The 19,492-nt window shown below is 47.7% G+C and overlaps 1 protein-coding gene across 3 annotated transcripts in view; it reads left to right on the top strand.

Annotated features, from left to right (window-relative positions):
* Nucleotides 1-15,864, top strand: part of GNG2 (G protein subunit gamma 2) — a 29,666-nt gene extending 13,802 nt beyond the window's left edge. The window contains exons 2-4 of one of the 3 annotated variants that reach the window (XM_036383916.2): nucleotides 9,622-9,689; nucleotides 11,129-11,285; nucleotides 12,724-15,864. In XM_036383916.2, coding sequence (XP_036239809.1) covers nucleotides 11,199-11,285; nucleotides 12,724-12,852 — 216 coding nt within the window. In that variant the 5' untranslated portion in view covers nucleotides 9,622-9,689; nucleotides 11,129-11,198 and the 3' untranslated portion in view covers nucleotides 12,853-15,864. Of the gene's footprint in view, nucleotides 1-9,621; nucleotides 9,690-10,862; nucleotides 10,966-11,128; nucleotides 11,286-12,723 lie in introns of those variants that run through there. The other 2 variants (XM_036383914.2, XM_036383913.2) reach the window with 2 other exon arrangements.
* The last annotated feature ends 3,628 nt before the right edge of the window (nucleotides 15,865-19,492 follow it).

Here is a 19,492-nt window from a genome sequence, read left to right as displayed (position 1 = left end):
CATCCTTATTCCCCAAAATCTGGACATTCTTATTCCTCAGTATTTGGGCATCCTTATTCCTCAGTATTTGGGCATTTTATTTTCCAGCATCCTTATTCCCTGGCATTTGGGCATCCATATTCCTCAGGATCTGGGAATCCTTATTCCTCAGTATTTGGATATCCTTATTCTCAGTATCTGGGCATCTTTATTTTCCAGTATCTGGGCATCTTTATTTTCCAGTATCTGGACATCCTTATCATTCAGTATTTGAACATTCTCATTCCTCAAAATTTGGATATCCTTGTTCCCAAGTATTTGGACATCCTCATTTCCCAAATATCTGGGAATTTGTATTTCCCTCTGTATAAACTTTCTTATCCCTCAGTATCTGGGCATCCTTATTCCCTGATATTTGGGCAGCCCTGAATTCTCCAATATTTGGCCATTCTTATTCCCTGGTATTTGGTCAACCTTGCTCTCCAGTATTTGAGTATTCTTATTTCTCAGTATTTAGACATCCTTATTCCTCAGAATTTGGGCATTTTTGTTCCCCAAGTATCTGGAAATTTTTTTTTTCCTTTTTATGGGCATCCTTATTCCCCAGGATTTGGGTATCCCTGAATTCCCCAGGATTTGGGTGTCCATGTTCCCCAGTATTTGGACACCCTAATTCCTCAGTATCTGGGCATCCTTATTCCTCAATATTTCAGCATTTTTATTCCCAAGTAGGTGGGAATTCTTTATTCCCTCTTTATGGGCATCTTTATTCCTCAGTCTTTGAGCATCATTATTCCCCAGGCATCTGGAAATTCCTTATTATTATTCCATTATTCCTTATTTATAATGTCCCTTTATGTGGACATTTGTATTCCTTGGTATTTGGGCATCCTTGAATTCCCCAGTAGTTGGGCATTGCTCAATATTTGGGCATCCTTGTTCCCTGGTATTTGGGCATGTTATTCCATTTTATCCCTCAGAATTTGGCTATCCTTGTTCCCTGGTATTTGGGCATGTTATTCCATTTTATCCCTCAGAATTTGGCTATCCTTGTTCCCTGGTATTTGGGCATGTTATTCCATTTTATTCCTCAGAATTTGGCTATCCTTGTTCCCTGGTATTTGGGCATGTTATTCCATTTTATCCCTCAGAATTTGGGCATCCCTGTTCCATGGTATTTGGCCATCCTTGTTCCCTGGTATTTGGGCATGTTATTCCATTTTATCCCTCAGAATTTGGGCATCCTTGTTCCCTCGTATTTGGTGAAGGTGAGGGAACACCCAGAGCCTGATCTGCTCCCACCACTGGGATTATCCCTTGTGCACCAGCACTTTTTCCCAGGATTTTCCCCCAAATAATAACCTTAGAGCAGCCTGGGGGTTTGCTCAACTACCAGTGCATTCCCTAGTGGCTTTCCCATGGCTCTGGACCCTTTTTCCAACCCTGGAGCAGGTCTGTGCTCTCTCCTTGTGGCACTGGGATGGAAAGAGCCAAAACCTTGTAGGAACAGTGGCAGGAGGGACCAGAGCTGCTGGTATTTTTTCTTTGAAAAAATATTGTTCACCTGAACAATATTTTTTTCAAAGAAAAACCCACAAAAGCCCCAAAAAAACATAAAAAAGGAAGTTGAGGTTGGTTCCTGTTTATTCAGTTTGAGCCTTCAGTTAGGGCCTGAGAGAAAACAAAAGCAGCTGAGGTTCCCCTGCACGTGATGCCCACGGGGCAGGGGCTGCTCCAGGGAGAGGGGACACAGCAGGAATGTGAGGCTGGAGCCTCCTGACTCCAGCTGAGCTTCCCACAAGGTGAGTGAAGGGCACATCCCATCTCTGACAGGGCCAATCCCAGTGCTGAGCTCTTCCTTTAAAGCAGAAATCAGGGAAGAGCAAAATGTGCTATTGCCTTGCCTGGATAATTCCCATCCTTGGAAATGCTCGGGGAGAGCTGGGGGTGCTCACCTGGAGAAGGGAAGGATCCAGGGAAACCTCAGAGCCCCTTCCAGGGCCTGAAGGAACCCTCTAAAGAAGGACAGATTTTTATAGGGCCTGGAATGACAGCAAAAAGGGTTTTAATCTTAGAGAGGGTTGGTTCAGGCTCAGATTTAAGGAAGAATTTTTTAATGGGAGGGTGGGCAGGCCCTGGCACAGGTGCCCAGAGCAGCTGTGGCTGCCCCTGGATCCCTGGCAGTGCCCAAGTCCAGGCTGGACAGGGCTTGGAGCAACCTGGGATGGTGGAAGGGATCCCTGTGAATGACAGGGGGTGGAACAGGATGAGCTTTAAGGTCCTTTCTATGCCAAGCAATTCTGGGATCAGTACTTGGGGCTGAACCAGGTGCCCATCCCAGCTCTCCTGTCTGGGTTTGCCAGGAGGGAAGGGATGCTGCCAAAGGGATAAGGAAGCTGTTGCCATGGAAACAGGCTTGGTTTTTCCACTCCCTTGTCTTTTAATTCATTTATTTATTTATCTGCCAGCAACATCTCTGACCTGCAAGCTGCTTCCCAGGGATTTAAACACCAGATTGGACCTCTGGGATAAAAAAATGGCTGGGAAAGGGAATAAAATCCCTGTGGAGAGGGGCTGGGAGCTGGGGCTGGAACCAGCACTCAGGATTAAGGTTTTCTTTGCCCCATGGAACAAATCAAGCTCAGATAATTTTCTTTCCTTAAGGAAAGAGTGAAACATGTGGAATTTGGGTGTATTAAGTCTCTTTTCCCAGCCAGATCTGTAACTCCTGTTGGGATTGGTGGGACTATCCCATCTCCCACCCTCTGGAAAACGTGGCTCTGCTATTTTCTATTTTGCCTGTTGTATTTTTATACTATTCTGGATATATTTAGCAATTTTTTTTTCAGCTGAGCCACCTATTTTTAGCCATGGCTTTTAGCAAAAGCCACAAGATGCCTGGCAAAGGCATCCAGCCCCTCACGAGGGATTCCCACGCTCCAGCCAGACAGTGACCCTATTCCCAGTTATCCCTTCTGGATGCTGCATCCTGGCTCATTTTGGGGAGGAAAAGGCAGTTTTTGGGAGATCCTGCTTGTTTCAGTGGGGATGCAGCGAGCTGGGCTGGGCTCAGCTCTTGGGAAGCACGGGGACAGGGAGAAATCCCAGAGTGAATGAGATTTGGGACTAATTTCTCCATTATAATACCCAGCATGGAACCATTTCTGGACCAAATGCCCTTTTTCTGTCCAAAAAACCCCCTTTTCTGTCCAAAAAAAACCCTTTTCTGTCCAAAAATCCCCCATTTTCTGGTTCAAACCCCCAGATGGGTGATGCCTGCCTTGTAGGAACAACCCAGATCCCTGCTCTCCCCAAAATCCTGGCTGTCCCAGTGGGGTTCACCCACTTTGCTATAAGTGAGTGGAAAATGCATCAGGGACGGAAAATATGACTTTTTTTTTGCAAGCAAGGAGCAGGGAGGCTGCTGCTTTCACCCCAAAAAGGAGCTGGTTTTGGGGTGGGTGATGCTGCTTTCAGTCTTTGTGGTGAGGGAAGGGAGAGGTTTCAGCCTGGCCAGGGTCAGCATTTTCTGTTTCATCCCTGCTTTTCCTTTTGGTTCAGAGGGGAGAGATGGAAAGCAGGGAAAAACCTTGCTGGGAGGTGAAAAAAATCTGGAAAATGGAACCATGGAATCATCCAGGCTGGAAAAGCCCTCTAAGGTCATTCCACCATAAGTTATGGAATGGTTTGGGCTGGAAGGGATCTTAAAGTTCATTTTTTCCATCCCCTGCCATGGGCAGGGACACTTTCTGCTATCCCAGGGTGCTCCAAGCTTCATCCAACCTGGCCTTGGACACTTCCAGGGATGGGAAAATGCCACTTTTTTAAACATTTAGGAGAATTCTAATCTCCACCCACATGGACCTTGAGCTAAAACCCAACTAAAAGAGGAGCAAAAAACTTCTGGAGGTGGTTCAGCTCTGATTCCATGGGTTTGGAGCTGGAACTGGGGATGGATCCAGCACCAGGCACCCAAATTCCAGGATCCTCTCTGCTCCACAGCCTCTCAGCTCTGTGCAGAGCAGGCAGCAGCTGCTGCTGACGAGGAGCTGGCAAATGAAGCTTAATTATTCCTGCAAGCAGAGCTGGCAGCTCTGGGGTGCCAGAGCCCCACAGGAGCCCAGGCTGGGAGGGAGGAATGGGATGGCAGCTTAGCAGGAGGGCTCAGCATCAAGAAATGCTCCTTTTGCAGTGGCTGCTTTGGCTTGGATGTGCCATTTGGTGTGGAAATTCATCCAGGAATCCAGGGGGGTGGGATGGAGGAGGGCTGGTTGGCCCAGAGCAATGGTGGCTTCTAGCTCAGAGCATTTTCAATCCCAATCTCAGCCCATCAAGCTGCCCCACATCCACATTTGTTGCTCCACATCACAGTTAAGAGGTGAAGATTTTGGTGAAGATTCCTCAGGATTTGGACATCTTTATTCCCTGGAATTTGGGCATCCTCATTCCCCAAAATTTGGACATCCTTATTCCTCAGTATTTGGGCATTTTTGTTTCCCAAGTATCTGGGAATAATTTTTTCCTTTATATGGGCATCCTTATTCCTCAGGATTTGGATATCCCTGAATTCCCAGGATTTGGGTGTCCATGTTCCCCAGTATTTGGACACCCTAATTCCTCAGAATTTGGGCATTTTATTTTCCAGTATCTGGGCATTCTTATTCCCTGATATTTGGACATCCTTATTCCTCAGTCTTTGGATATCCCTGAATTCCCCAGGATTTGGACACCCTAATTCCTCAGAATTTGGGCATCTTTATTTTCCAGTATTTGGACATCCTTATTCCTAAATATCTGGACATCCTCATCCTTCAGCATTTGAACATTCTTATTCCTCAAAATTTGGACATCTTTGTTCCCAAGTATTTGGAAATAAGTATCCTTATTTCCTGAATACCTGAGAATCTGTATTTCTCTCTGTATGGGCTTTCTTTATCCCTCAGTATCTGGGCATCCTTATCCTTCAGTATTTGAACGTTCTTATTCAATTCCTCAAAATTTGGACATCTTTGTTCCCAAGTATTTGGGCATTTGTATTTCCCAAATATCTGGGAATTTGTATTTCCCTCTGTATGGGCTTTCTTATCCCTCAGTATCTGGGTATCTTTATTCCCTGATATTTGGGCAGCCCTGCATTCTCCAATATTTGGCCATTCTTTGGGATATTTTTGGGAAAGCTGGAACGAGCAGACCAAGAGCTGGCACAGCTGCACCAGGGATCAGGGATGTGCCTCGCTGTTTGTTCACCTAAATCCCAATTTTTGGTGCCTCTTCAGGCTGGGTGATGCTGGTGACAGAAAAAAAAATGTCATTCAAAGGTACCCAAAGCTCTTCATTCAGCAGAGAGCAACAAATGAGGTGGGTTTGGAGCTTAGGGACCAACTAGCAAAAACCAGCAGCAAAATTTTCATGTCCAGACATTTATTTCCAGCATCTTTCCTGGAATCCCAGAATGGTTTGGGTTGGAATGGACCTTAAATCCCATCCCAGTCCACCCCTGCCATGGCAGGGACACCTTCCACTGTCCCAGGTTGCTCCAAGCCCTGTCCAGCCTGGCTTTGGACACAAAGCTCAGCTCAGTGTCAGGCTCAGCTTTTCTGGGAAATCTGTGCCAGGGTCTCACCACCCTCACAGGGAAGAGATTTAAGCCAAGCCAAGCTGTGGAGCATCCTCCTCTCCTCCAACCCCCAGCTCCTCTTTACTCATTGCAGGCAAGCAAGCAAAACCCTGGAAAGTGTCCTCAGCTCCAAGGAAAAATGCCAAAATATTTGAGCATGGCATTTAGAGGGAAGTTTATTTTCCAGGCATTGCATTTCCAGGCAGTGACCTCCCTCCCTGGGCCAGCACAGGGATGGGAACTTCCAGAGGCAGGGCTGGAGATGTGGGGGATGCAGGGAGAATGCCTGACCCCATTTGGGGAATCTGGGAATTCCCAGCCTGCTGGAGTGATGGCAGCACTTGGACACAGGTCACTGAGGAGCTGTGCCAGCATCAGCCCAATTCATCTCCAGGTCCCCTCCATCAGAGCTCAGCTCCTGGCCTTAGGCAGCAAAATTCCTTTGGATTTCAAATTTTTATTTATATTTTTTATTTTATATTTCTACATAAAATAAATTATATCTATATAAATATATTTTATAGCTATATAGCTATAAAATAGATTTTACATATATATAATAATTTTATGCTTTATATTATATATATATTATCTATTATCTATTATAATTTAATAAATTTGTAATTTTATAAATTATATATTATAATTTTATGTTTTATATTATTTTATATATTATATTATAGATAAATATAAAATATATATTTAATTTTTATATTTTCTTTTTTGTATTTATGTTTTCCTTTATTATATTTGCATTTACATGTATATTTATATGGTATTTTTATTTTATTAATTAATTTATTTACTTAAATTTTTATTTCCTGGTCTTCCCATTACCACAGGGCTGCTCTCACACCCTTTGTGGTTGTGCTGAGCTTATTTTTATTTTTAAATTTAATTTTTTTTAATTTAATTTTATTTTTATTTATTTATATTTCATTTCCTGGTCTTCCCATTACCACAGGGCTGCTCTCACACCCTTTGTGGTTGTGCTGAGCTTATTTTTATTTTTAAATTTAATTTTTTTTAAATTTAATTCTATTTTTATTTATTTTTATTTCATTTCCTGGTCTTCCCATTATCACAGGGCTGCTCTCACACCCTCTGCGGTTGTGCTGAGCTTATTTTTATTTTTAAATTTAATTTTTTTTTAATTTAATTTTATTTTTATTTATTTATATTTCATTTCCTGGTCTTCCCATTATCACAGGGCTGCTCTCACACCCACTCAGTGCTGTTGTGCTGAGCTTTGCCTGCAATGAGAGGAGTTTTATGGCACTCCCAAGGGAATTCAGGCAGTGCCTTATTTCCCTCACTTAATGGCACGTGTGTGCCTGGATAATGGGATTCCTGCCTTGGAGCCCACAGGTTAATGAGTCCTTCCTCATTATTTTCATGCTAATGATGTTTTACAGGGCCAGGACATGGATGGTGTCTCTTTTGGGCTCTGCACTGTAATCACAGCTCGGGATCTTGCTGGCTTGTTTTGATGTTTGTCTGTAGTGCAGAGGGGCCTTGGGTTATTTACTGTGTGTGGAAAGGGCTGGGCTTGTTCAAAGGGGTGCAAAAAGCTGGAGAGGGACTTTGGACAAGGGATGGAGGAACAGGACACAGGGCATGGCGGGGTTGGGTGGGATTTTGGGAAGGAATATGAGGGTGGGGAGAGGCTGGCACAGGGTGCCCAGAGCAGCTGTGGTTGCCCCTGGATCCCTGGCAGTGCCCAAGGCCAGGCTGGACAGGGCTGGGAGCACCCTGGGACAGTGGGAGGTGTCCCTGCCATGGCAGAGGTGGGATGAGATGGGATTTAAGGTGCCTTACAACCCAACCCATTCCATCTCTCTATGATACATCCAATCCAAACAAAAACACCCGTGGAATTTTGGGGTTCCACACCTTCCTGGGGGCGCAGCGGGGTCTCCTCTCTGGGATTTAAGAGCTGCTTTAGTGCTGCAGCAGCTCCACCAGGGCTGTAGTCCAGGGTGGGACATTCACCAGCTCACTTTGAAGTGTCACCTGCTGCTTTTTTTTTTTTGTTATTTGTGGTGGAGGAAACAGCCCAGGTTTCCCCAGGGGTGGAAATGCTCTAAAACCATCACTGGCCCCAAAATGGTTCTCATTTCTACTTGAAGCACCTGCAGAGTGGCTGAGCCTTGCCCAGGGTGTGGTGGCTCCTGGGAGGCTCCTCTGAGTTGCCCCAAAGTCCCCAACATTGTCCCAACAGGCCAGTGCTCCTCTCAGGAGGGTCCCACCCTTCCCTCACCTTATTTTTGGGGCTGTTTTCCCCATTTCAGTGTCCCTAGGGCTGGCTGTAGTAAGAGCAAGGGAGGGTTTCCTTGCAGCAGGGTTGGATATACGGAATTATTTCAAGGATCAGGGCTGTAATAGCCATACAGATGCCCTCAGCAGCCCTCCCTGCTCCTTGGAAGTCCCTGTTTAGGATTGTGATTCCCTGCCACTGGAGCAGATCCTTCCACAGAATTCCCAGAATCACTGGGTTGGGAGAGACCTTCAAGATCATCGGGTCCAACCCAGCCCCAACAGCTCAACCCTGGCACCCAGTGCCACATCCAGGCTTTGTTAAACACACCCAGGGGTGGGGACTCCACCACCTCCCCGGGCAGAACATTCCAGATCTTTATCACCCTTTCTGTAAAAAAACCTTTTTCCTAATATCCAACCTAAATTTCACTTGGTGCAGCTTAAGACCTTGTATGAAAGGGCACAACACGGAATTGTTTAGGTTGGAAAAGCCCTCCACTAACCTGTGTCCCCAAGTGCCACATCCACACACTTTTGGAACCCTTCCAGGGATGACATTTGCTGCCTTGGGAAAGTCTCTGTGGCACCCAACCCAGTTTTTGGTTGAACCTGCTGCTGTGCCAGAACCATGGCACATTCCATGGTGTGGGAAATAGTGAAGGTAAGAAGAGCTTTAGAAAGTTGGGAAAGTAGGTTTTAAAAACAGAAAGAGTGGAGAAATTAGAATTAGTTGTAGTTGTAAAGTTTGAAGGTAGGAAAAAGTTACAATATTATAGTAAATAAAGTAAATAGTAAATAAGGACCTGAAACAATAGCTTGAGTTTTAGGTTTGGTTAAGATAGACTTTAAGACTCTAGAAAAATATGTTTAGTAAGATAGTAGAAGGTTTTAAGCTTAATAATGGTGTATTGTGCATTGTTAATAGAAGTAAGTTCTATTAAGTAAGAAATATTTCTTACTTAGAAATAAGTAAGTATTGTGTGAAGTATGTGTACCTTTAGTGATTGGTTAGAACAATTGTTTGTAACTTTGGCAATATGCTGTTGGCTAGAAAGTTTTTAAAATGTTCTGTAACAAAGAAATCTTTGGGGCCTGCTGGTAGGACGTGAGCTTTTGCTATTTTTCTATTGTCTCAGCTATCTAATGTTGAGAAAATGAGGCTGATGTTGTAATAAAATTACAAGGAACGTCTCTCACTAGTCTCGTTCTGTTTGTGAAAGAGAAAAAACTTCCCCAACACAAATGGTGCCCTGTGAAGCAAAAGATTCATTTTAGAATCCTTTGCAGACCGTTCAGTCATCAGTGTTAAGAGCCCCAGATTAAAGAAATCGAAAGAAGAGGGAAATCGAAAGAGAGCTGTGCTCTGCTGCTCAAACCCTTCCCCAGCCACCAAAAAACGAGGGAAGAGGTGAGATAAACAATACATGGGCTGAGCTGAACCTCCAGCCATGGCCTGGGGGAGCAGATCCAGCCAGGAGCTGGGCTGGAGCATTTTGGCAGCGCTCCCCAGGAGATGCTCCTCCTGTGCACCAGACTGTTCAGCCCATGCCCTGGGCTACTTGCCCATGACTGAAACCTCTTCCTGTGCTGAAAACCTTGCTGTATGCAAACAAAAAATGTCCCTGGGGGCTGGGCTTGCACGGCACAGGGCGGGGGGACACACGGAGGGAACCTGGGGATGTGGCACCTGGCGCCTGTGGGGTCCCTGGTGCCAGGAATGATGGTCCCATGCAGCTGAGTTTCATTTTCTGTTCTCTTTATTTAAGGGCAGTGAAGGGCCAAGAGGAGCAGAGCTTCCCTTAGAGGCACAGATCAGCGGAGAGATCGGCTTCTGGTAAAATACAACCCCTCCCTGTGCTCCCCTCCTCATCCTCAAACCTGGCTGGCCCTGGCATGGCTCGTGCTCCAAGCACAGGCACCAGTGCCAGGTTGATTCCTTCTATAAATCCCATAGATTTATGTGGGATCCCATATAAATCCCATAAAACCCCATAAAAATATAATATAATATAATATAATATAATATAATATAATATAATATAATATAATATAATATAATATAATATAATATAATATACATCTCTCTATATTACAAAATATATAATATTATGTACTATTTAATCTAGTTATAATAGAATATAATATATAACATACTATATATTATACATATTATGTATATTATTAATGTAATCTATTTAATCTAATGTAATATCTAATATAATCTAGTATCTCATATATAATATTATATGTATATAATATAATATAATATAATATAATATAATATAATATAATATAATATAATATAATATAATATATTATATATTATATGTAAGATATTAGATATTGAAAATATATAATTAATTCTAATATATAATTAGAATTATATATTAGAATTATATATAGAATATAGAACATAATATGTTCTATATTGTATATATAAATATATTAATATTCTATATTAGCATAATATGTTAATATAGAATTAACATATTATGTTATATATATAATACAATATTATATATATTATATTAGGATTAATTATATATTTTTTAATATTTTGTATATATATTTGTGTATATATTTTTATTTTTTTTAAATAATCCCATGAAAAGCCCATTTTGAAGCTGGCAGGCTGCCCCAGTCAGGCAGGAGCACTGCTGGAAAACCCTTGCTGCTGCAGGAGCTGGATGCTGGGATTCTGCTGCCTCTGCCAGAGCTCACTGCTGGTAGAAGGTGCTGGAAAAACATCCGGGATCCAGCCTGGAGTGACCTTAATGGGCATCCCCCTCCTGCCTGGGGTAGAAATCTCCAGAAACAGGAAACTCCAGCATCCTGTTTAGCATCTTAATGTGCAAATTGGCAGCAGGGACAAAGGCAGGGAGGCCAAGGGACACTGGATACACACTGGGCACCGGCAGGGGCTGGAGGATGGGCAGGGAATGAGCCTGGCACAGAAATCCTGTTCCCTGGGGTTTTGTTGCTGTCAGAGGCTGTCATGGAACAGCAAACAGCAAAGCACAGCTCAGCTGGGCTCCTGCTGCTGCAGGCTGGGCTCTGGACAGTCCCAGTGCCACCCCAGCTCTGGGGACGCCACTGGCAGCGTGTCCTGGGTTGGCATTTCCCATCCTCACCCCCTCATTTTGATGGCTTTAACCCTCCACACATGCAACCCCAGCCCATCCTTTCGGGGCTGGCATATATAATATGACATATTTTTTTTTTATATATATATATTTTTTAAATCCCATGAAAACCCCATTTTGGAGCTGGCAGGAGTAGCCCAGCAGCTGATCCTGGTGTGTTCCTGCCCACAGCCCATCCCGGGAGCTCTCCTGGCCTGCCCATGGCTAGCAACAACACTGCTAGCATAGCACAGGCCCGCAAGCTGGTGGAGCAGCTGAAGATGGAGGCCAACATCGACAGGATAAAGGTAGGGATTCTTGGGAGATGCCTCTGGGAAGGCTGGGAGGTGGTGGCTGCTGCCCAAAGCTGGTGGAGGGAGATGGGATGTGGAGCCAGGTGGTGTTTGTGGGGGATGCTCTTGTTTGAAGTAGACCATTCAGTCATCAGTGTTAAGAGCCCCAGATTAAGGAAATCGAAAGAAGAGGGAAATTGAAAGAGAGCTGTGCTCTGCTGCTCAAACCCTTCCCCAGCCACCAAAAAAAGAGGGGAGAGGTGAGATAAACGACAGGCTGAGCCCTGGGGGAGCAGATCCAGCCAGGAGGCAGTGGGAGATGGGATCGTAGAATCTGAGAATGGTTTGGGTTGGAGGAGACCTTAAAGCACTTTTTGTTCCAACCCCCTGCCAGGGACACCTTCCACCACCCCAGGTTGCTCCAACCCCATCCAGCCAGCACTCCCAGGGGTGAGAGGCAGCTGGAAGCATCACCTGGAGCCCTGTGGGGTGGTGGGAAGGAGTGACTGTCCCCAAGGCATCTCAGCTCCTTGCTAAGAGCTTAAATCCAGGGAGAGAAGTGCTCCAGGGCTGGGATGAGCTCTGGTGGCTCAGGAGCTGCTGCCATGTCTGATATAAGGAGCGAGGCTGGTGGGTGAGGGCAGGAAATGCTGCTGTGGATGTTCCTGCCAAGGGATGCGTGGGAGAGCCAGCAGGGATGCTGAAGTCAGTCCTTGTCAGGTGAAGGATGGGATTGGGGGAAGGCTGGGAATGGGAATTCAGGCTGACAGAACAGCTCAGAGCCCAGAGGTGAAGAACCAGCCCCTGCAGGAACGTGCTGCTGTATTTGTCAGTCAGGTTCTCATCTCAGATCTGATATTCCCTGCTCAGGGATGCTGCCAGCCTGGTGGCACCTCTCCAGGTGGGACGTCCCCAGCACAGCCATGTCACAGACATCTTTTATGAAAAATCCTTTCCTTAGGATTTTTCCTCCTCAGAAGCTGAAAGGCCTCAGGAGCAAAATGTAAACAATGGTTATCTGCTGCTGTGGAATGCAACAGGTGGGTCTGTGATTGGCCCATGTTGGATGTTTCTAATTAATGGCCAATCACAGCCCAGCTGGCTCAGACAGAGAGCCCGAGACAGAGCCTTTGTTATCATTCTTGGTTATTCTATTCTTAGCCAGCCTTCTGAGGAAATCCTTTCTTCTATTCTTTTAGTATAGTTTTAATGTAATATATATCATAAAATAATAAATCAAGCCTTCTGAAACATGGAGTCAGATCCTCATCTCTTCCCTCAACCTGAGACCCCTGTGAACACGGTCACACAGCCTGTCCCTAACCCAGGGCTCCTCCTTTTGCAGGTGTCCAGAGGGTTCCCTGCCCAGGGATGCTGCCAGCCTGGTGGCACCTCTCCAGGTGGGATGTCCCCAGCACAGCCTGTCCCTGACCCAGGGCTCTTCCTTTTGCAGGTGTCCAAAGCAGCAGCAGACCTGATGGCGTACTGTGAAGCCCACGCCAAGGAGGACCCTCTATTGACCCCTGTCCCGGCCTCAGAAAACCCCTTTAGAGAGAAGAAGTTCTTCTGTGTGATCCTGTAAACCCAGGAGGAGCCTGACGGGCACTCAGGCCACCCTGAACACTGATGTAGAGTTTTTAGGAATGGGGACGACCTGCTGGTCCGCTGAATTTAAACAAAAATAAGTAAAAAACAAGGCCTGGAAGCTACAGAGATGTGCATGTTTAAAGAACCTGGCCACCTTTGGGGGAATCAGATGATCTGCATTGCAAGGCAAAAGATCTGAAGTCTGTAGAGTTGTCTAGAAAGAGAAAAACAAAACAAAAAAAAAACCCATGTAAAGAATAAATCTGTGTCACTTTTCTGCTCACAAAATTGTTCGATTGTTCCATATTTAAAGCACCAGAGCTGTGCTGAGCAAAGTTAACTGCTAAGGATGTGTATAACCTTCTTGGAATGGTATTGTTGGTTTCTTTCTGAGCTAATATTTTTGATTTAAGTTGTCAGATATATAGCAGACAGGTTAGGTGGCTGTGCTGTTACTCAATGTTTGGTCTTGTGCTTTTTCATTTCTGGCCGTAGCATAGCGGGGGGGGGGGGTCGAGGGGACACCAGCAGCTCTGTGTCCTCAGCAAACCCCACTTTTTACCATTCTCTCTATGGTTAGCTTTGGTTCTGCAAGTAAAAGTGGTTCCTGTGTTGTGCTTGGTGCTTCCTAGCCCTGTGATGACATTCAGTGGTAGTGCATGAGAGTTTAATTCCGTTCATCCGCTCCAGACTTTTCTTTTCCAGCGTTTGGCACCACGTGCTGGTGGAAGAAGCCGTAGGGAGGGAACAGAGGCGATTCTGAAAGCAAAGAGAGCTCCTGAGATGCCTTAGACGTGCCTGAAATGCCTCCTGCCACAGGGCAGGTGCCAGCCCGGGTGCAGGGCGAGCCAGAAATCCAAAAATCAAAGTCGACCACTTCTTTCCGGGTCTTTCCTTTCTCCTACACCTCTGTGCCTCTGCTCTCCTCGCTTGGTCCTGCTCTTTTCCCAGTTCCTGGTAGCACTTCCTTCCCTTGGGGCTGGTCTGGAATGTTGCTGGGATGCTGCTCAGTGGTGGGATGCTGCTTCAGGGTGGGATGCTGCTCTGTGGTGGGATGCTGCTTCTCCATGGAATACTGCTCCATGGTGGGATTCTGCTCCATGGTGGAATGCTACTCCAAAATGGGATGCTGCTCCTCCATGGAATGTTGCTCCATGGTGGGATACAGCCCCGTAGTGGAATGCTGCTCCTCCATGGGATGCTGTCCCACCATGGGATGCTGTCCCACCATGGGATGCTGTCCCACCATGGGATGCTGCTCCTCCATGGGATGCTGCTCCTCCATGGAATGTTGCTCCTCCATGGAACGTTGCTCCTCCATGGGATGCTGTCCCACCATGGGATGCTGTCCCACCATGGGATGCTGCTCCTCCATGGGATGCTGCTCCTCCATGGAATGTTGCTCCTCCATGGAATGTTGCTCCTCCATGGGATGCTGTCCCACCATGGGATGCTGCTCCTCCATGGGATGCTGCCCTACATTGGGATGTTCCTGCCCCTTCCTGCCCCCACCTCCCCTCCTATTCCTGCTGTCCCCTCCCCACGTTGGGATGGGCCAGGGGAGCAGCCCTGGGAGCCGTGGGGCCGCCCCTTCCCGGAGGTGCCTGATTCCCTGTTTACACACAGCCTGGGCTCCTGCCAGGCTGGGCAGTTATTTCCAGGTCTGCTTCATCTGCTCCCAGCTCTCTGGGGACACATGCCACCTTTCTGGGCTCCTCCTCGGGTCCATGCTTCTGTGGATGTGGCTTGTCTCTCCTTTCTGCTGCTAAACACCTCCTGGCTTTCCCTGCTCATCTGTCCTCCTGGGAAACTTTGGGAACCATCCCTTTGGGAACCATCCCTTTGGGAACCATCACTTTGGGAATCATAATGTGGGGATTTATGTACAAAATGAGCTGGGGGGTCACAAAGGGCTTTAGGGGCCTGTGGTGACCCTGCTGAAGCAGTTCTGAATCAGGTGTGAGCTTTTAAAAATTCCTATGGATCTGGGAGGGGAAAAGTCTTTAGGTACCTTTTGGTAACTCTTTCTAGCCCGTTTAAAAAAAAGTGCTTTTTTGGTTTTTCTACCTTTTCATACTCTTTTTCTAGTTCTTCTATGGAGAAGGCCAGTTCTTCTCACACTGGACTCCAAACTTTTGGCACCTGGGAATGTTTGTAAGCCACAAGTAGCCTAGATGGTCCCAGCCCCCCCTAATTCCCCCAATTTTGATCTTTTTACTACAGCTCCCGGAGCTTTAGGATGAAGGGTGGATGAAGTGGTTTGCTCTGCAGCTGGTTTCACTCTTGGTGTTACCAGGCAGAGATGTAAAAAACCCATCCTGAGTTTTGTCTTTTCTTCTGAATCTGATTAATTGTCACAGAGAGTGAAGTGCAGCCGGTCTGACCCGGGGCTCCCACCCCACCCTTTCTCAAACACTGTCACAAAAGTGGTTTGTAATAATTTTTTAATGACTTGCCTATTTTACAACTCGAATTCTTAATACCTTAGACAACAAAATAAACCTGCATGAATATGGGGAAGCGGGGAGGGGGAGATTTTGAATTAACCCAAACTATTCATTGAAGGTGTTTTACGTTGCTGGGCTTGATTTTCTGTTGGTTGTGGTGTTGCCATTGGTGTGCTGCCAGGTATTTCACCCCAGTATTTCTATTTACACAGATCTGCCTTTGTTAGTCAAGCAGAGATCTCCTGCCAAGGTTGTTTCCCCTCATCACAACAAAAATCCCACCCATCCCTCCATCCCCATGCTGGATTTCCAGCCTGGCCTCAAACGACATTCCACTACCCCCAGGCTTTTAAAGAAAAAAAAATATCTGGAGTACTGGAAAAAGGACTTTTATTGTCTGCAAAGGTTGCTGGTGGCAATTCTGTCCATGGGTTGTCACCCTGCCAGCAGCAGGATTTGGGGAGGGGGTGGCTGTAGGCGAAAGCCAGTCGTGGTGTAGCGCATCCCCATCCCACATGGTCTGTGTACTCGTTGGAAATAAACTTTTGGATTTGTTTCAAGCCTTTGGAGATGCTGCTCTGTGCCTGTCGAGCTCTGGGGAGGTGGGATCCCATCCTGGTTGTGGTTGGATGCAGTTCCCAAGGGGTTCTCCCTGTCAGGGAGGGTTTAGCAGGAGTTTTGGGCCTGAGGTTTCAGCAGCCCCACAGGATGGGGCAGGTCGGGGAGAACAGGCTTGTTCAGGGTGGGACATTGCTCCTTGAAATTGAGAGACACCTAAAATCCCCAATTTCATTGCCCATCCCTTCTCCCCTCTCTTTCCTCCTTCTCCCAGCCCTGGCACTCAGCACAGGAGCAAATCCAGAGGAGGCCATGGAGCTGCTCCAGGGGTTGGAGAATGCTCTGGGAGAGCTGGGGGTGCTCACCTGGAGAAGGGAAGGATCCAGGGAGAGCTCAGAGCCCCTTCCAGGGCCTGAAGAAACTTTCTAAAGAAGGACAGATTTTTATAGGGCCTGGAGGGACAGCAAAAAGGGTTTTAATCTTAAAGAGGGTTGGTTCAGGCTCAGATATAAGAAAGAATTTTTTAATGGGAGGATGGGGAGGATCTGACACAGGGTGCCCAGAGCAGCTGTGGCTGCCCCTGGATCCCTGGAAGTGCCCAAGGCCAGGCTGGACTGGGGTTTGGAGCACCCTGGGACAGTGGAAGGTGTCCCTGTGAATAGCAGGGGGTGGAACTGGATGATTTTTAGGGTCCCTTCCAACCCAAACCATTCCAGGCTTCTGTGATTCCATCATTCTTACTCTGGACTACCAAAACACTTCCTGATCACAGAACCAAACATACTCTGCTCCTGCTAAATTCCCCACATCCTGAATTTCCCCTCCAGTTTCACAGGACCCTCAGGGGTGAGTGTTTGCCCACACATTTTGAGGCTGCTTGGCCTCAGCTCATTCCTGGGGTCTGCTTTGGAACTGCTGTGATGGACACAGAAAAGGATGGAGGGGCTGGAAGTTGCTTGGAAAAACTGCAATATGAGCACAGATCTGTGCTGGGCTTGGTGCTGGTGCTTTTATTTCAGAACCTACAGTGATACCTTGCTCCTCACCACAGGAATGAGCTGAGGCCAAGCAGCCTTAAAATGTGTCAGCAAAAGTGTCCAGCAGTCCCAGGCTGCTCCAAGCCAGGTGTCACCATAGATTCTGAAATAAAAGCACCAGCACCAAGCCCAGCACAGATCTGTGCTCATATTGCAGTTTTTCCAAGCAGCTCCCAGCCCCGCCCATCCTTTTCTGTGTCCACCAGAGCAGCTTCAAAGCAGAACCCCAGGAATGAGCTGAGGCCAAGCAGCCTCAAAATGTATGGGCAAACACTCACCCCTGAGGGTCCTGTGAAACTGGAGGGGAAATTCAGGATGTGGGGAATTTGGCAGGAGCAGAGTATGTGATCAGGAGGTGTTTTGGTAGTTCAGAGTAAGAATCATGGAATCACAGAACCTAGAATGGTTTGGGTCAGAAGGGACCTTAAAAATCATCCAGTTTCACCCCCTGCCATTCACAGGGGCGCCTTCCACTATCCCAGGCTGCTCCAAGCAAGGTGTCACCATAGATTCTGAAGTAAAACCACCAGCACTGAGCCCAGCACGATCTATGCTGATATTCCAGTTTTTCCAAGCACCTCCCAGCCTCTCCATCCTTTTCTGTGTCCATCACAGCAGCTCCAAAGCAAAATGGTGTCGCTGGGGAGGAAGGAGCCAAGTCTGTCCTGGCCTGCCAGGCAGCTCAGCTGTTCCATGGCTCCCTGGCTCCCCTCCAGCTCCAACACTCTCTCCCTTCCATCCTCACATCCAGCATTTGGCTCTGGAGCAGCATCTGCCAAGCAGGAGGAGGTGAGGAGCTTCCATGGAGAGCGTGGGCGAGGCGCTGCTCCGTGCACAGGCCGCAGCCAGGCCCGGCTCCCTAATGAGAATAAACCCATCTGCACTAATTGCATTCATTAGCTGCAGCGGGGAGAGGAGAGGCACAACTCAGCTCCTGGGGATGCATTTGTGCTCCTGCAGGAAGGGTTGGAGCCACCAGGGAACAGGGGGAAGGGCTGCTCTGAGGGTGGGGAAGGCAGGAGGGGTGGAGAGCGGGGGTGTCACTGCCTGCATGATTGTCACTCTTGGTGGCACGGACAGTGTGTGACACTTGTGTGGCTGAGGGCACTGTGAGCCCAAGCTCCTTTTCTTCATGCTGGGGTTGTTGTGCCTGTCCTGCTGGCTTCAGTGTCACTGCTTGTCACTCTTGGTGGCATAGACAAGCCACATTTGTGTGGCTGAGGACACCATGGGCCCGAGCTCCTTTTCTCCATGCTGGAGTTGTGCCTGTCCTGCTGGCTTGAATGTCACTGCTTGTCACTTTTGGTGGCACGGATTTGTGTGGCTGAGGGCACCATGGGGATGAGCCCGAGCTCCTTTTCTCCATGCTGGGGTTGTTGTCTGTGTCCTGCTGGCTTCAATGTCACTGCGTGTCACTCTTGGTGGCACGGACAAGCCACACTCAGGTGGCTGAGGGCACTGTGGGGATGGGCCCAAGCTCCTTTTCTCCATGCTGGGGTTGTTGTGCCCGTCCTGCTGGCTTCAATGTCACTGCTTGTCACTTTTGGTGGCATGGATTTGTGTGGCTGAGGGCACCATGGGGATGAGGCCAAGCTCCTTTTCTCCATGCTGGGGTTGTTGTCCCTGTCCTGCTGGCTTCAATGTCACTGCGTGTCACTCTTGGTGGCATGGACTCATGTGGCTGAGGGCACCGTGAGGACAAACCTGAGCTCCTTTTGTCCATGTTGCGGTTGCTGTGCCTGTCCTGCTGGCTTCAATGTCACTGCTTGTCACTCTTGGTGGCATGGACTCATGTGGTTGAGAGCACCATGGGGATAGGCCCGAGCTCCTTTTCTCCATGCTGGGGTTGTTGTCCCTGTCCTGATGGCTTCAATGTCACCGCTGGCTCCAGCTGTGGGGTGGGAGAGGGACACTCCCTCAGGAACTGCAGCCACAGGACAAGAGCTAAGGGAAAGAGTGGAAGTTTAGGTTGGATATGTGGAATTCTTGGCTGGGAGGGTGGTGGCACTGGGTGCTCTGAGAAGACCCAGGCTGCTCCTGGATCCCAAGGCCAGGTTGGACAGGGCTTGGAGCACCCTGGGACAGTGGAAGGTGTCCCTGCCATGGCAGGAATGGAACTGGATGGGTTTTATTGTCCCTTCCGACCCAAACCATTCTGAAATTCTGGAATTCCAGAAAACCTGAAGGAGGCTGAGGTGCCAGGGAGCCCCTGACACCACTCCAGGAAGGAGCTGGAGGAGATCCAGTGGATGGGAGGGGCATGTCCTGAAGGGAGAAGGAGGCAGAGCCCCCTGGATCCCGCTGAGGCCATGGCGGGGGCTGGCTCTTCCCGCTGCCATCCTGCAGCCGGTGCCAGCTGGGAAGGGAAGGGCTGGCACGGAGGAAATGTCAGGATGAATATTGCAGTGGCTCGTCACGCTGTCACCGCCTGGCTGCCTGCAAAGTGCCACCCCAGCCACGCGGGGGGGGGCGGGACGGGACAGGGGGATGGGGGCGGCCTCGCTCCCAGCCAGAGCTCATTCCTTCCTTCTCCAGGGAAAAAACCTTCAACTGGAACCTTCCCAGTGCTGCCCAGTTCAGATCTCATGGTTCC

The sequence above is a fragment of the Molothrus ater genome, chromosome 6, assembly GCF_012460135.2.
Source record: "Molothrus ater isolate BHLD 08-10-18 breed brown headed cowbird chromosome 6, BPBGC_Mater_1.1, whole genome shotgun sequence".
In the NCBI taxonomy this organism is placed as follows: domain Eukaryota; kingdom Metazoa; phylum Chordata; class Aves; order Passeriformes; family Icteridae; genus Molothrus; species Molothrus ater.
This window is presented reverse-complemented; position numbering and strand designations above follow the sequence as displayed.